General features: G+C 37.9%; 1 protein-coding gene across 1 annotated transcript; it reads right to left on the bottom strand.

Moving 5' to 3' along the window:
- Window positions 1–552: 552 nt before the first annotated feature.
- Window positions 553–18,107, bottom strand: LOC114463446 (zinc finger protein ZXDC). The gene is made up of 10 exons (XM_028446996.1): window positions 16,077–18,107; window positions 15,650–15,802; window positions 14,314–14,392; window positions 12,810–12,940; window positions 12,428–12,598; window positions 10,951–11,690; window positions 6,318–6,402; window positions 6,032–6,198; window positions 4,970–5,071; window positions 553–1,022 (listed from the first exon to the last, which is right to left on the bottom strand). The coding sequence occupies exons 1-10, from the start codon at window positions 17,944–17,946 to the stop codon at window positions 936–938; spliced, it is 3,585 nt and encodes a 1,194-aa protein (XP_028302797.1). The 5' UTR covers window positions 17,947–18,107; the 3' UTR covers window positions 553–935.
- Window positions 18,108–18,423: the final 316 nt, after the last annotated feature.

Genomic DNA, 18,423 nt, shown 5'->3' with positions numbered 1-18,423 from the left:
AAAGCTTACTTTGGCCTGATATGGCTTACATAGGCTGAGAAAAGATAAGTTTGTCACCCCTACATAGATTACAACACTGCAGCCTCAAACTGTATGAGAAAGAGTTCATTATTTTTTTGCTTTTTTTCAGCTTACTTGGAAAGTTTTAGCTTTGATTCACTGCAAAATAAATTCTGTTCACCTTGTAAAAGGATTATGGCTACAAAGCCACTATTAGACCTGTTCCTCATCTGTGGGAAGAAAACTCTGTAGCTCGCAAATGCCAATGTGAAACATGTATGCCATGAATTGTCCACTCACAGGAAGACCAAATAAATAAAATGTCAATTTTTGAATAAAACTGTCTGCAAAGTATTTTATCAATCTTGTAAGACTTTCTATTTTAGTTGCCTAGAATCATATATCTATATAAACTGTAACTTAAAACAGTTTCGGTGATCAGACCAAACTGGAAAAAAAAATATCTGTAATTACACTATCGATATAACATACCATATATCATTTTTCACACAATAAAATACAATCAAACAAATATGATACAAATGAACCAGATCACAAATGTTTCATTTTTTAATACATGGTTTGATTTCTGGGTTTTGAGTTATCTGAACAGTGGTTTGATTAATAAACATTTTAAGTAAAAACCACCATTTTCTATTAAGTTAAATAAATTTAAAGTTTCAGTTTTCTGATTGTGCTTTGCTTGATTATATAATTTGGCCATGCTATGTTGTAAACTTTAATAATAATAAATTAATTATAAATAAAAAAGAAATTATTTAAAACTGTCAAAGCAATATAACAGTTGAGGTTTTAAAATTAGACCACAAAAGACAAATATATAAAAAAAAAATTCCAAAGAGTTTTCATCATCCTGGATGAAAAAATCTCAACAAATAGGGACAAAATATTCAGACAAGCACAGAAACATGGGGTCACTCCAAATCCTGAAGATTGATTGTACTTCCAGTGAATTGAGTGTTGTCAGAAGCATTGTCATCCTCTGGCATCACTGAAGGTTCCTGTAAGAAGGATGACAGTTCAGTTTATAAGTTGACTTGTAGTTGAAACTTCAACATTCCCAACATCCTACAAGAAACAAAACCATACCTTTTGGATCTCAGTTTTTAAGTTTTAATTATATTTAGGGCTGAATGATTTTGGAAAATAATCTAAATGCGAGTTTTTTTTCCTTAATATTGTGATTGCAAATTAATATGCGATTATTTTTTCAAGGGCCTCTTGTCATGTATTTTTCAATGAACACAAGCAATAAATCAATTTGTTTCATAATAAACAATTTCAGATTTATTTAAACTTTAAATAAATATGAAATGTAAATTTTAAAGCACAGATTACAACAATAAAGCAAAGAAATCTGTGGCTTTACCTCTTCAACATTAGGGATGGGTATACGACTATACTACTATTCTTATCGATCCGGTACATTATCGATACCTTACTTTTTTTTCAATGAACATTAATCTGAAAATTTTTACCAATATGGCACACAAAATAAATGAAAAATACAAAATAAATTGTTCTAAATAAAACACTATATATGTATAAATAAAACAGTAAAAAAAATACTGTATAAATAATTTTTTTATATTAACAAAACACTAAACCAACTATCTAAACAATACAAATATTCAAATAAGCATATCAAACAACTTAACAATGAAAAATTGTGCAAAAGGAGAATTAGTGAGCTGTGCCTCTGATGGCTGCTGCTGCACTGGCTCGTGTCAACTATGTTGATTTACCCGTTTAGCTATATTAACTCGCAACGTTTTAGCTGTACGATGATATATGATCACAAGTCACTACTCGAACTAAACGTTGCCGGCAGCCAAGGCCAATATGAGGGGAAACCTACGCAGCTTTGGACTGCTATGCCGAGACGACCCGGCGACCCACGAAGCAGCTAGTTTGCCTGCCAGCACTCGCCACCACTGGAGTAGACAGAGCCAATCAACAAAAGCCAATCAGAGTCTTCGTTGATGATGACGTCAGGCCGTCAACACGGACACCCATTCAACCATGGAGTAGAAGACACGGCCTTTATAACCGGGACCGGACTAGTAAGGATTTGGCGTGGAGGAGAATCAGCGAGGAGGTAGTAGCAGGTAAAAGTTCTCTCTGTAGTTTTCATCTTTGAAAGTTGGCACTGAGCTAGGATAGCATTAGCCGCTAATCACACCGGCTTTTTTCACTGGTGGTTCATGTTTGTGAGAGGAGAAAAAGGAGCGCAGCTCCTCGCTTCAGCATGCAGTGAAACTCACAGAGTTAGATGTGTCGCTGGTGGGCGGGGCTTCGCTTCAGAGATGTGTGCCAGCTATTCAAGAAACAAAAGATCAAAAAGGCTCCAGGACCAGACGGAGTGTCTCCTTCCTGCCTGAAAGCCTGTGCCGAGCAGCTGGCCCCCATCTTCACACGGATCTTCAATACATCACTGGAGCTGTGTGTAGTACCTTCCTGCTTCAAAAGCTCCAGCATCATCCCAGTCCCAAAGAAACCTGCCATCACAGGACTCAATGACAATCGACCTATTGCCCTGACGTCCGTAGTCATGAAGTCCTTTGAGAGGCTGGTATTGAGCCACCTGAAGGACATCACAAGACCCCTGCTGGACCCCCTGCAGTTTGCCTATCGGGCAAACAGGTCGGTCGAGGATGCAGTCAATATGGGACTGAACTACATCCTGCGTCACCTCGACTCCCCAGGACCTACGCTAGGATCCTGTTTGTGGATTTCAGCTCTGCGTTCAACACCATCATCCCGGACATCCTTCACCAGAAACTCACCCAGCTCACAGTGCCAGCCTCCACCTGTCAGTGGATCACCAACTTCCTGACTGACAGGAAGCAGCAAGTAAGGCTGGGAAGCATCACATCTAGCACCCGGTCACTCAGCACTGGCACCCCTCAGGGGTGTGTTCTCTCCCCACTTCTATTCTCCCTCTACACCAATGACTGAACCTCAGGGGACCCCTCTGTGAAACTCCTGAAGTTTGCAGACGACACCACCGTCATCGGTCTCATCAGGGATGGGGACGAGTCTGCCTTCAGACGGGAGGTGGAACAGCTGGCTCTCTGGTGCAGTCAGAACCACCTGGAACTGAACCCACTCAAGAATGTGGAGATGATAGTGGACTTCAGGAGAAATCCCCCCCCCCCTTACCATTCTGAATAGCAAAGTGGCTACCGTGGACTCCTTCAGGTTCCTGGGACCCACAATCTCACAGGACCTGAAGTGGACCTCCCCCATAGACACACCCAGGAAAAAGGCACAGCAGAGGATGTACTTCCTTCGTCAGCTGAGGAAGTTCAACCTGCCCCAGGAGCTGGTGATCATGTTCTACACCTCCATCATTCAGTCTGTTCTGTGCACCTCCAGCAATGTCTGATTTGGATCTACAACCAAACTAGACAAACACAGACTACAAAGGATAATCAGGACTGCAGAAAAGATCATTGGTGTTGATCTGCCCTCCATCCAAGACTTACACCTGTCCAGGGTCAGGAAACGGGCAGGTAGCATCACTGCAGACACCCTGCACACAATCTGTTTAAACTCCTCCCCTCACGCAGACGCTACAGATCACTGTAGGCCAAAACTACCCGCCATAAAAACTGTTTCTTCCCCCAGGCTGTCACTCTGATCAACACTAAACAGTCAGAGTGTCAGACCTGTTTCTGTTACTGTGAAATCACCATGGAACTAAACATAACAACCCTGGATCAACCTGTCACTGAGAATGTTCATGGACATATTTTCATTTAAATGTTCACCTGCACTACTCGTCAATGCACTACTGCACTATTATCTTATTATTATTATTGTATTTTTATTTCATTTCATTATTATTATTATTACTATATTATAATTATCTTGTTATTTTATTTAGTTTGCACATATTAGTCGAACTACTCTTTATATTTATCTTTATACTTCTTTTTTTATTTATTTTATTTTTTCTAGTTCATTGTTATTATTAGTCTAACTACTCTTTATATGTATGTTATACTTCTTTTTTATTTATTTTTCTTTATTCTAGTTGATTATTATTATTTAATGTTTACACTATCAGAGAGAGCACAGTTCACCAAGACAAATTCCTCGTGTGTATTCAATACATTACTTGGTCAATAAAGTTGATTCTGATTCTGAGAGTGCGTATATAAATAGATGTGTAAAATTACCACCAAGAGAAAGTTTAGATATTTGTCCTAGTGCAATATAATTTCATATACAGACCCTTTCCAAAAAATTAGAATATCATTCAAAAAGTTAAACTTTCAAAGATTATAGATTCAGGGCCCAAGATTTTAAACGATTTCAAGTATTTATTTGTTTATTTTTACATAACTTGGGCTTCCAGCTCATGAACCCCACAAAAACAGGATTTCAAAAAATTAGAATACTGTGAAGAAATCACCATTTACTTTTCAGTTTTTGCAGAAAAAAAGAGGAGAAGAAAGACTGGACTGTTGGCCAGCGGTCCAAGGTCCTCTTTTCCGAAGAAAGTAAAGTGTGTCTTTCATTTGGGAATCAAGGTCCAAGGGTTTGGAGGAAGACGGATGAGGAATAGAACAGAACATTGCACCCCAAATCATGACTGACAGTGGGTATTTCACACTGGCCCTCAAGCAGCTTGGGTTCTGTTCACAGTATTCTATTTTTTTTTTATTTTTTTTGTGGGTTTTATGAGCTGGAAGCCCATTTTATGTAAAAATAAATAAATTCTTGAAATTGTTTAAATTGTGGGCCCTGAATCTATAATCTATGAAAGTTTAACTTTTTTAATGGAATTATGGAAATTAAACAACTTTTCCTTGATATTCTATATTTCGGAAAGGGTGTGTACAACCATTGCAACTACGCCATTTTTTTAAAGATGATTTGAAAATCAAATTGTTTTGTGAAAAACTATGGCACAAAAAAGATTTTAATGTAGACCTGGTACCTGTAAAATATTGACTGGCAGGTCAACGGTGAGTTGAGAGTGGGAACTGGTGGGTTGGGTGCTCAGCTGAAAGGCCAGGTCACCATCACTGGCAGGGTCATCCTAGGTGTAAACAAACTGATTAGCACCAGTTTTGATAGCATCCAGAACAAACTTCTTTGTTCCTGTGTAGTGAAAGTTATCACTCGCCCAGGCCCCTGGTTTCAAACCTAACAGGAAATGCTGCTTTAAATAATGAATATTTTACTATCAAAGCCATCTAGGGAGAGATATACAGTATATTGATTGTGACACAAACCCCTATGTCAACCAACCCTTTTCTTTCTACTTTCTTACATAACTCAATTGGGATTTTTAGTGTCCATTTCCTTGATTATTTCTTTTTTGAAGCACCTTTTACGTTTACTTGCTACATTGATTGAACACATCTGTAATTTCTACTCCTTTCATTTTTAAATTATTTCATTACGGTCTTAAATTCTATTAAATAAATTAACCATAATTTAAATGAATAAATAAATAAATCAGCATGAACAGAATAGAAAAAAGCCAACAAGTTTTGTGTACCCACAATGGGTTACTGGTTAAGAAGTCATCAAAGTCGGCTTCTTTTTTTTTTTTTTTTTTTTTTTTACAGGTTCTGAAAAGGAATCTTAGTTGACAATAGCATAGCAGCTAGATTTCAAGTGAGATATACAGAAACACCCAACTTGTGGTGCATGAACATACCAGTAGTAAATAAGAAATTAAACAGATCCTAGAAAAGAGAAGCCAAATATTACTCACTCATGTCAGCAGTGACCTTGAGTTTAAATATACCAGTAATTATTGCAGGTGAGCCTCTATGTGAAGATGTCAGTCTTGAAAAACACCTGTACAGGTGCATTTTACACCTGTACTCGACTTGAGTAAAGGTGAGCCAATTTTGTTTTCTAGAGTATGTATTTACACCGGTATCTGTAAATGCAGATACCGGTGTAATGCTAATGCAGTTAGCATTAGGTATAGTTTTGCCAGGAGTGGAAGCCTATTATAATTGAATTAGGTATTTGGTGTCCTCACCTGCAACAGCTGAATCTGTACATACTGGGTCCTAGGAACAGAGTCACGCAGAACCATGCCCTCATTCGCTGTTGTAGCTACATCATCAAACGTAACCAATGAGGTAGCCAGCACCGCTGATTCCACAGTAGTCTTTGCTACTTTACTTTTCCACTGGTTCATAGTTCCTGGATCAGACATGTAGCTCCATTTTTCATTTTACAACTCATTATGTTCAGCAACAGATGTGCATATTTTTAAAATGAAACAAATGTTTAATATAGTCAAATAAAAAAGTGTGCATTACCAGAGTGGACAGGTGGACCTTTTTGCTTCTTTCTTTTGGCCAGCTGAATAGCTCTGTAATCAGTCCTGGCTGAACCAACAATCTCCTGACCAACAGAAAGGATGCGTTAGATTTTGCAGCTACTTGTATTTTGAATACCTCAATTCTTTAAATCAGTTTGAGAAACAAATTCTGAGTAAAACCATCTTCATCTCTTAAAATCATTTTTATTCCTATTTCATTTGGACACATAAAATAACTGTCAAGTATCCCGTTTTGGCCGGGAAACTCACGTATTTTACTCCTCTTTCCCACCATCTTCCCGTATTATTATTTTCCCGTAAATATCCCGTATTTTAATGTAATAATAATTAAAAGATGCCTTACTAAACTGAACGCCGTCATTGGCCTCGCGAGAACTGCAACCTGGAATGGCCTGGCTTGGTGGCAGCTCTCGCGAGATTAGTGCTGCAAAAAACCCGGAAACAACTCAGAACAGAGAAGATGGATGAATGAATGAAGACGTTCCGGCGAGAGAAAAAAACTAAGAACTGGTGTAAATACATTGTGAAATGTGACAAGAGTTTATCTTCCTAAAGAGCATCAGGGTGAGACACAGTTACACGTTCTGTTAGATTAATAACTGAGATTTTAAAGTCTACCACAGAGGAAGGAACCATGAAAAATCAGCCAATCACAAGCACCACAAAAATACACTGCATTAAAAAAGTGTTTAAGAATGTAAAGTCTGCAACAAATGGGTATAATAAGTTATTAGTGAATACCAGAGAACCACATGAGTGAACATGAGAAATTAAAAGAAAATATGTAATGAAAATAAAATGTTGATCTTTAACTTAAAGACAAGCAATGTGAAATTCACAGTAAATATTCAATGCATTGACTTGTATATAAAAGTATTTTAAATAAACACATGTGCTTCATGTACACATTTATGTTTTTATTTAGGCTGTTTTATAATTTAGGAATTAGAGCTGGGCGATATATCGAGATTCAAGATGTATCGAGTTTTGCATTTTTGGTGATAGAGAAAACTATAATATTTCATATATCATATGAAACAAAATACTAGTTTTAGGAGTCGCTGCTTTTACTTCTCAGAACAACATGTTAAGATCAGTTAGATGCATTTCTGAGTGCACATATTGTGCAGCTGTTAGTTAATAAATGTCTCTGTGTAGCATTTTGCATCAGCAAATTTAACCCAGAATTGTCTTTCTGGACAGACTTTATTTGATAAAATTATCTAGATTTATATCGTATATCACCATTTTGAGAAAATATATTGTGATATGAGTTTTGGTCCATATCGCCCAGCACTAGTAGGAATCTTCACATCATTTCAATGATAATAGAGGTCAACCTACCAGGCTCTAATCCTATAATTGTATTTAGTAAGTGGTTGACAAGTGGCTATTTTAGATTTCTTGTACACTTATCTTAAAATAAGATAAGAGGTTATCCACCGAACAGCACACATCGAATGAATCCCGGAAGTCAGTGTGAAAGAGGAAATCGAGATTCATAGTACAGGCCCTAAGACTGAGATACACATACTGCCATGCATTCACAATGTTCGCAGAACCCTAGTGTTTGTCTCCCGGGAAAACAAACATGCACTACAGACCTCCAGCGAGGTCACGACCAAGTTGCCCACATAGCACCTCTGCCTGGACCCCTAAATAAGATAGCTGAAAGAAGATATGTCAGAGAAAGGCAAAAATACAAAATATTTACTCCCGAAGGATAAGCGAAAACCAGAAAAGTAATGGGAGACACTAAATTGTAGCCTGGCGACAAGCCACACCCAGTTCCTTACTCTTTGTAAGGAGCTGAGTATGGTAATGCTGCTATTTCTGCTCACTTCCTCGGTTCGAAAGAAACTGAGCCAATCAAAGCCGTACAGAAAAAAACGTCATATCTCCTGTGCCAAGCAGTGTCAAAACAAATTAAGCACCCGGCACAGAGAAGATGTTCGGAGCTGTGCTCTGCTTTGTCTTAAAAGACCTGGATATATCGTTGAAACCACAACAAGAAGAGGCTTTAAAACCGTAAGTCTGTACCATACTACATGCTATTATTTACCTTTGCCTGGGCGACATGAAGTTGCCCAGGAGGTTGATTTATTGATAACAATCAATGTTATAGCCACATTACATCAGCAAAAACTAACATTACATTTTTAAGTCTAAGTAACAGCTTTTTATTTTTTACATTTGCTACATAAATTTATGTATTCACTAAATTCAGTGTATTCATTGAAAGAGAGTGTGTTTGTGCAATTATCTACTCAGAGCAGAGAGAACATGCGCCCTTGTGTCACCTCCAATTCAACGGCTTCTAATTCAATTCTGCATACTCTATCTCTTTAAAAATATGCAAAAACCTAATTTAAATAAGGCGGTCTGAACTACATCTGCACGTGCATGAATTTACGCTGCAGTAAATGAGGTGCAGCAGGTAAGAAAATTGCACCTCCAAAATATTTAAGCTGTAGTAAAATGGTAAATAGACTTGATTTATATAGTACTTTCTAACCACCAAGGTAGTCCCAAAGCGCTTCACAATATCAGCTCATTCACCCATTCACACACCAATGGGACAAAGCTGCAATGCAAGATGCTAGTCGACCAATAGGAACAACTTAGGATTCAGTGTCTTGCCCAAGGACACTTTGACAGGTATAGCCCTGGGGTCAAACCCCCAACCTCTTGATCAGAATACGACCAGTCTACCACCTGAGCCATAGTCATCCATAATAAATCTGCCCTCAGGAGTATGGATAAAAACTGGAATCACCAGTGTGAGACATGAGTAAACCAAAAGCGCCAAATATTCAAGCTAAGTAAACCCATGCACCCATTTTATGACCCGCTTGCTCCTTTTTTCAGGAAGCCAAGTAAACCAATGTAAGGTCATTTCATCTTTCTTCAAGCACTTTATACTGTTGAAATTGGACAGCACAGAAAACATGTTTCATACAGCCTAAATGTATCCTTCGTTCGGTAGAGGTGAAGGGTGTGCACTGCATTAAATATTTCATGGTAAAGTAGTAAATAAATATATAATCAGCTTATTAATGTTTTTCTCCAAATATTAAAAATCTTAATCGGGTACCAAATCAAAATGGGAAAACAGCAATGATGCTAACACCTAACATGATTGTTAGAAGATATATTGGTACTAGGATTGTAACGATTCACTCAACTTCGATTCACGATACTGGGTTCACGATACAATTCTCTCACGATTTTTTCATTTACAAAATGGGACTGTAGACAAATCTTTTTTTTGGGGAAAAAACTAGAAAATACTGTATTATTTTCCTTTTATTTTTCATTGTCAAAAGAATTCCTTGATAAACTATTCAAAACAATGCAATTTAACTAAAACTAAATCTTGAATTAAATAAATAAAGGAATAATACAAATGAAAATGAAGCCTATTAATTTAAATTCTGGTTCTATAATAAACAATGCAAAACTGCATAATAGTTCTTTTTCTTTTAAAAGTGCAACTGAAAATGTATTTTGTGCCTTACCAATTGGACTTTAAAAAAAAAAAAAACCGTCATTGCACTGATTTACGTCATATTTGTTTGGACCAGCAGAGGGCGCTGGTAACCCAGTGGTCGGTTGGCATGCAGATATCTTGCAGTGAAGAAGAGATGCTATGCTAGCAGACAGAGCTAATAAAAAAACGTGACTTTTACAGATATTCAAGTAATATTACAGATATTCTTTGCTAAAGGGGTAATGAATCATTTATTAACATATTTAAGAGTAGAAGGCGGCCAGAAAGAATGTATTAGCAGACTCCGCCCACCGCCAACACTTCCGAATAGCGCCCTCTGCTGGTTAAAAAAAGTACTGCGATTCAATTGTCAGAAAATCGATATCAACCGTGATACCTATGAATCGATTTTTAACTGCCTTACGATTAATCGTTACATCCCTAATTGGTACTGTATAGATGGTCTAGAAAACTATGTTCTTTTCATCCACACAGATTATAGGACAGTAGCTGTATTGTCAATATTGAATAAACAGCATTTAGAAGCATATAAAATGTCTCCTTGTGGGCAATAGTAGATATGATTACGGATCAAACTTCACTAATAGCAAAAGTGCATTTAGCTTGTGGCTAATAAAGAACAATTCTATCACACAGTTCAGTTAGTGATTATACTCATGTTTCTATTCATCAAACACATTAAGCTATCTTATTATGTTTGTAGTTGGATAATCCACAGGAAGAAAAAGTTGTTCTATCGTTAGTATAGTATAGAATAGAAAATGGAGTCAGCTGTTCAACTTAAGGCCTATTTCTTTCTTTAGTTATTTTACATGTAATTCATAAATATAACAGTCGTACCAATAATTGGGAATCACCAGGCACAAGAATTAAGTGGATAACGTGGCTTTAGACTGCCATGATCTTTTTAGAAAGATGAAGAGGCTCCCAAAAAACTGCACAATTTCTGAGCAAATTACTGAAAATGTTGAATTTCTTCAGTGTTTGTCAAACAAGTAAACCAAAAGCAGAACATTAATTACTAGGCAAAAATGTTTTGAAATCTAAATAATTCTGACATAATAGGCATTTCATCTGTGACCATGTGTAGGCTGCTCACCAGAATGCTGCTGGGTGACACCAAGTTGGGATCGGTGTCTTTTTTGGTGCTGGAGCTGCTTCTTGGATACACTAATTGAGTAGAGACTTTTCCGCTTTCCTGAGCTCCAAGTACTTCAACACATCCAGGCAGAGTTCCGGCACCTGCCGGGCCACCTAACTCCACCACTTTAGATGGTAAGTCCAGCAGCTCAGGTGCACTGGCATTGGCCAAAGAGGTTGAGGGTTCCTGGTTCAGAGTGTTGGATGGTCTTATTGGATGCTCCAAGGATGGATCCAAAGAGGCCTCACAATCATGCATAGTAAGAGATGTCAAACTTCTTAGGACTCTTGGGGAAACCGTCATATCATCCAGATTAAATGTGCCTTTAGGAGTAATTACATCACCTGCAGGGCCTGTATTAGCACTAGCTGCCAAATTAATTGGGTCTGCTACCTTATCAGATGAATTGCTAGTGCTCGTTCCAGGCAAAGATCCAACAGAGGGATCTATGGTAAGGATACTTGGGCTGACCAAAGAGAGGTCCATTGTGAATGTGCTGCTGGAGCTGCTCATACCCACTCCAATACCTGCAGAACATATTGTGCCTTCAGGTACAGCTGACAACATGGAGCCAAGGTCCAAACTCGGTAGTTGGTCACCCCCTGTCCCACCATGTCCAGCAGTATTCATTGGAGGAGAGCTGATCAGCTCACTGCTAGGAGTGAGAGTGGGTTGTATCTCCATCTGGTTTAGAATATCTAAAAAGAAGAAAATATTTCACAGTAACTACATAAGAATTCTCTAATCTTGTATTCAATAGGAAATCCTTGTTTGAAATTAGATTGAAAAAAAAAAGGAAAGTCTTTTTCTTTCCAGTTTGCAATTCAAAATAATCTGTAAGCCATTTATATGTTACATGTTTTTTGTATAATACTTATGTCTTAGTTGAAAGAACCAGGGAACCATGGGTAAGTTTAAATCTACTCAACAACAAAATATTTCAAAAAATGTGGTGGATGGCAATTTGACTTCACAAAGACAAACAAAGCGGCTCATAAATATGGGTGTGTGTAGTCATCATAAGACAGCATATTTTGTCAAAAACTGAAATATAAACACGAGTGCACATACAGTAAGTGGTACGCATGCACAAACAAAATCATCAATGTGCACCAGATCAAATAATGAAAGGTCCATTTGCATACCCAAGATTTAGAAATGTATAGGAGTGATCGATAGGAGTCGGCTGTGATTGGGAGCAATTTGTTTTTTCAGCCACATGTATCACTCCATTTCAGGATGAAAGGGCTTGGGGCTACATTTATTATATTTTGGCTAAAAAAAATCCTTCACAACAATTTTCCTCAAATGTTTCCAGCTACTAAATTTATTAATCTAGATTTAATACATTGTGTTTTTTAATGGATTTTTAATGATCTAAGAAGTGACCTAGTTGCCAAGAGTGAATACACTTAAACAATGATTTCATACAAACCAGCATTAAGCTGATGATGTTTAACAATGTGGCTCTTGAGGTTGCTCCGGGAGGAGAAGTGCTTAAAGCAGTTAGTCAGTGGACAGCGTGATCTCGACGAGTCGGCATCCTGCTTGTGCTTCTTGGAGTGGATGTACAAGCTGCTACGTGCTGAAAACTTTGCACTGCAGCCTGTGAAATGCACAAAGGTCAACCTTATATTTTTACCAACCTACTTTTTTGGCTACAATTACAAATACCAAGAGCAAATATTACATAACTTTAGCAATAAATAAACTAAAATGAATTAATACGATAAATATGTGTATTTGTAGAAGGGAGACTGTTATTACACTTATATTTTCTAGATAAAACAAGCATCTACTGAGTCAACTTTGTGCACCTTCTGCATGGCAGTGAAATGGCTTAGTGCCCAGATGGGTGATACTGTGACCCTTAAGGTGCTCAGCCCGAGTAAATGACTTCCCACAGCCTTCCTCTGTACAGACAAAGCGCCGGTCATCATCATGTTTCCTAAAAAAACAAGTACACAAACGATGCTTAAGGCAAAAAGACAATAGAAACATATTGCATTCAAAACTTCTTTGAAACCAAAATGTATGTAGGGCCCTATAAAAACTCGGGAAAACACGAACAGAATCACGAAATCGACAAATGAAAATGGTTAAACGCGGAAATGGACAAAATCGGCATGAAACGCCGTCATCGTGGGGCAATGAACTTTTTTTTTTTTTTTTTTTTTTTTAAATGGGGAAATGTTTCCGGGTACCGCTTATTAGTAGCACGGCTCTCTCCTCCTGTCCTGGCTGCATGAAACAACTCTTAAACCACCACAAACACTGTCTAAAAACACCGCAAATCATCACTGACTCCTAAATACAGAGCCTCAAGTATCTTTTAACTTTGCTGTGCCTGTAAAGCTATGCCCTTTTTTCGAGTAGCGCAGCGGTGCTCCGTGAGAACGTGATCAGCTTTAATCATCTTCACCTGCTCAGTGTTTGTACTGTTCTGCCTGGCTAACTAAGAATAACTCAGTCCATCTTGTCTTTTAGTTCTTTTATTCCAGCCTTTTGTAGGTACACATTCACAGTCAGCAAGCTACCTCAAATACAACTGTTTCAGTGGGAAGTTCCGGTTTACAAAATAAAAGTCAGTTAAAGCAACGTTATTAGAGAATGTTACATTCTAACAACATCTCATCAGAGCTACAGAAGATAGGATAATTTAAATTATGTTAATTTAAACTAAGTTGATCAAAACTTAATCAATAAACCTGCTCAGAGTCATTAAACCATTGATCCCTGAGAGGAATTTGGGTGACATCAATGCTGTTCTCACACATCCTTATATGACATAATAAATAATTAAAAACAGCAGTCAGAATAATCAATTTCACTACATCTTATATCTACCTTGTATCTTACTTTATTTTTGACATACATTTTTGTTTAATTATGAGTTGTTGTTTTTTTTAGTATTTATTTTGTTTGCGCACAGGAGTTTAACAAATATTTTCTTTAAAAAATGATAAATATTTCTTTAAAAAAAACGGAATTTAAAAAATTAAAGTGGAAAAAACGAAATTTGGAAAAAATAAAACAGATTTTATAGGGCCCTATGTACAGTAATAGTATCGATACACTAACGTCATCGCCAAGACTGCTGAAAAGTATAGAGCTTATATTTATTTATTTTGTTATAAAGGAAATATGTAACATACATGATTTATAACAAACGCTCCAATGGACAATTTTGGCTAAGTGTTGGAGTGTTTCATTTCTCCTTTGAAAACAGCAGTATATATTTAATCTTAAAATGAACAAGCAGCCACTAAAGTGAAAATGGGACAATTTAAAAAAAAAAAACTAACAAACAAAAACACTTACCTTTTATGTCGAAGAAGCTTGGACATACTGGTGAAGGACCAGCCACAGCCCTCTGAGTCACACACAAATGGCCTCTCACCTGCAAGATCCAAAGTAAACGTAAACAGTGTGTACCCTGGGTTTACAGCACTATTTCCCCATTTTGCTATCTTTTGCCTTTTTTTACCTGCAATTTGCTTTGCTGCTGGAGCAGACCTCTAGATATCCATACGCATTGAAGATAACTTATGTTTGCCTAACTTTGCAGCACTTTGTTCAGTAATCTGGATATTATAGTTGCTTTTAAGGCTTTCACTCTTATTAAGCTGCCATAAAATTATGCTACTGTGGAACATTTATTAGTGCACTTATCATAACATTAAGTCCAAAGCAAATTATCATAATTTTTCACCTGGAGATACTAGTTTACAGCATCATTAGAGGAGCAAGCTGGTCCCTGCTAACGTGACTGTAGGTCCGCCTTGCGTAAGCCATCATAAACTACTGAAGCCGGTGACTACAGTGTCAACCACCGAGATGGGCTGTGTCAGATCCCAGCCTAATTCTACATAATTTAACACCGGTCAGGCCGTGCTCAGACATGAACGTTAAATGTTTAGTTAAGCACGACAAAGATGCAGAAAATGGATACTGTGGCATGCGGAGATGAAACACTGCTTTTTCAGGTGGATTGGGTCCACCGGAGAAACTGGAATAATCAATTAGTCTGGTTACAAACTGTGTCACTACAGTTTTCCGTCCCCTGATGTCATTTCCACATACAAATCAGAACACATGTGACAACAGTATATGTAGCAAAAATCACAAATATTCCTTCATTGAAAAGATTCTTAAAGGAGTACCACCATTTATTTTGGGATTTTTTTTTTGTGTTAAAAACTTAAATATTATGAAATATTTAATTATAATAAAAAAAAATTATAATTAGATATTAAAGAATAATAAAACATTTCATAATAATATTCTTATTTTACAATTTAATGGCCATATTATATATTTGTCTGTTATTTATCAAAATGGTATTTATTTCAAAATGTTGTTTTTATCTATTCAATTATGAATCTTTTGGGCTTCCATAGGAGTAGGGGGTACATATCTTCAGGTTAAATGTCTGAAGGGGTATGGGACTGTGGGAAGTTTCGGAACCATTGTTGAACATGAATATGATAATGTATGCTTTACAGAAAACAATGCCGGGCTGAGTGTAGTGTCAGTTCAGGTCAGATCAGCTGGGTGAGGGGGTGATGTCACAGCACACATTGTCAGTGTGAGTGTGCATTTTTTGATGAGAAAAGGGATCACTATTACCTCTTACCACTCATTAAGTAGTACTTACCAGTGTGACTTCTCAGGTGAATTTTAAGGCGACAGGCTTTGTCATACATCTTGTCACAGCCTGGGTAATTACACAAAAACTGGCCCGTTTCTCTAAAGTGTGTTCGATTGTGGGAGAACAGTGCACTGAATGTAATGAAGGTTTTTCCACAACCTGTGAAGACAAAGTTGGAGAAAAAGGTAAAAGTTAGTTTTTAGCACGTTACATTATATACCTTGTTGGTTAAATCTTATTGATAACAAAAATAGGAGTCTGGAAGAAAAAAATAAATTCTGCATCCATCACCCATCTGCATTTCAGGAATATTTAGGTTCCAACCATTATTTAGAGTATTTATTTTGCTCTGCTATGCACTCTTACATGGTCAAATTATCAATGTACATATACAGTCTTTGGTAAAGGATTTAATTTTACAAACAGTAATTACCTGGAAATTCACACTTGTGTGGCCTCTGTGGCTCGAAATGAACCTTCTGGTGATTTGTCAGCCGTGTTGCACTGTGAAATCGCTCACTACAAATCTCGCATATGAAAGCATTGTCCTGCTCATGTACTTTAACGTGAGCCTTAAGATTATAAACTGTGGTGAAAGAGCGGCCACAGCCTTCAAACTGGCAAATGTGGGGCCGTTGTTTGTTGTGAGACTGAAGGTGACGCTTCAACTTGTAGGAGGTTGCAAAAGCCCAGCCACATCCATCCACAGAGCACTGATACGGGCGTGGGTCTTCAGTGTGGTTCAGAAGGTGAACCTTCAATTTTTGGCGAGTAATAAAAATGCAAGAACAGCCTGGTTCTGGGCAAGAAAATGAGGACACATTCTCTTTCTTAGATTTGACCAGGGCTAAAGGCCTGATGTCATCTCTGTCACAGTCCTCTGCTCTAGGTGATGAACTGACCACATCACAATCTGCAACAGCACAAAAAACTTCCGTTTCTTTTTTGACAGTAAAGTAGGACTCCAAGGAAGTGCCAAACTCTGATAAGGAGCAGTCATCTACTAGAGCTAGTTCAGTGTCACTGACCAACAAACCAGTTTGGGGCCCTTTCTGATAGTTGGAGGTGGCTACTGCAAGGGAACTGATCGTACCAATAGATTTGGAACCACTGTCATAGTTTAGCAGAACAATATCCTTATGGTCTGTCAATAGCAAGTGTTCTTTTAAGCTTACTATGTCCTCTTTTCTGCGTTCGGATGGGGAAGCAAGGGTCAGAATTCCATTTTCAATTGTCACTATTAGATTTTGGTTATTTATTGTAATATTACCATGAAAGGGTTCACATGTAGAAGGACTTAAAAAAGAGTCATGGGCTGACTTTAGATTGTCTTGAAGCCCCATTGTATACAAGTTCAATTCTGACTTGTCTGTAACCTCCACGAAGCCCACTGACGCTGGAATAAGAGAACTGCCCTGATTGGCAAGTGACTGCGACACCACTTTGTCCTTAACATTTTCTGAACAGCTCTGATCACAAATGTGGTCATACTTGTTAGACAAGTCATTGCCCTGGACTGTGTGTTGGCTCACAGTGTCTTTGAGATCTACCACAGAAGATTCGCTCAAGTCGCTTACGGCTTGTTCAGTTCTTTTTTGGATATCAAGATGGTTCCTGCCAACATGAGAATTACAAAATGGAGCCTCAGTGGTTCCACTTTGCCATACTTCTGAAAGCTCCGTCCATTTACTTTCTAGTTTACCTTCTTCGTCATGTGAGGGAGTAGGCCTGTCTTCGCCACGCGAAATAAACAAGCTTTTAACACTTCCGTCCGTCTCTTTCATTGAGTTAAGAATACCTGGAACAGAAGCCTTTGGGCGAGCTACGAACGACACTTTTGCTGCACCGTCTTTTGGGTGCAGTCGTAGAACTGGGAGCGGAAACGGTAACTGTCGCTGCCGAACCACCTCTCCCCCTTCAATTTGGGGGAGCTCCTTTTGCAAAATTATGTCATCCCCAGCTATTCCAGATTTCACGGGCATCCTTAAAATTTTCTGAGTTCCAAGAGATGCAATGATTTCTTTATCTATATTCACGTTACGAAGTACCACTGTTGCAGTGTCAGGCTGGACCTTGGCACTCCGTGTGCTGGTCGGAGAGCAAGCCAACTGGCTGCCATTTTCCACCGGTAGGTGAAACAATGAGGTCCTTGGCCTGGCGTGGTTGCTGTTATCATGCTGTTTCGAAAGGTCCTGTAAACCGCCTGTATTAGCGACAGCTAAATCAAAACAAGTCCCGTGTAAGACGCCATGTTGAGAGTGTATGTTTCTGTTTCGGGCATCTGAATGCCCCTGAATTTCCATCTTGGCATCCCTGTAGCGGCTGCTCGGAAAAGACCCGCCCCGTACGCCTCACCAAGTGATGCCTTCACGTCCCACACGGAAATTTCACACTGTTTGCGCCAGTGTCACGGTTTGAGTTTACCTCCGTGCTGAGATTCTCTTATAATCTCAGTACGTGACTGCTACGTACTGTAATGTACTCGTGCTGGATTAAACTGATTTAAAAAAAATAAAGGTACATTAGGTTAACTGTTATTTACTGCAATGAATATTATAATCATGTCTGGAAAATAAATGATTTCTATATTATAATCATGTTTTTTCCCCACATGTGCTTTATTTTATCCAAACAGAATACATGTAAAAATTAAAAAAAAACTGCATTGAATAAATTATAATTTTTTTTTTTAATACAAACGCAATACATGTAATAATTTTAAAAAACTGCATAGAATACATTATAAAACATATTTCTTTTGTACAAACACAATACATGCA

This window comes from Gouania willdenowi, chromosome 5 (genome assembly GCF_900634775.1).
Source record: "Gouania willdenowi chromosome 5, fGouWil2.1, whole genome shotgun sequence".
In the NCBI taxonomy this organism is placed as follows: domain Eukaryota; kingdom Metazoa; phylum Chordata; class Actinopteri; order Blenniiformes; family Gobiesocidae; genus Gouania; species Gouania willdenowi.
The sequence above is the reverse complement of the archived record's forward strand: the minus strand, read 5'-3'. Positions and strand labels throughout refer to the sequence as shown.

Bases quoted from the DNA above. Each gene is read 5' to 3' on its own strand.
- LOC114463446 (XM_028446996.1), bottom strand. From the start codon at position 17,946: ATGGAAATTCAGGGGCATTCAGATGCCCGAAACAGAAACATACACTCT. The intron at 15,803-16,076 runs GTAATTACTGTT...TTGTCTTCACAG, and splicing joins ACACAAGTGTGAATTTCCAG to GTTGTGGAAAAACCTTCATT. The intron at 6,199-6,317 runs GTAATGCACACT...TGTCTGATCCAG, and splicing joins AGGTCCACCTGTCCACTCTG to GAACTATGAACCAGTGGAAA.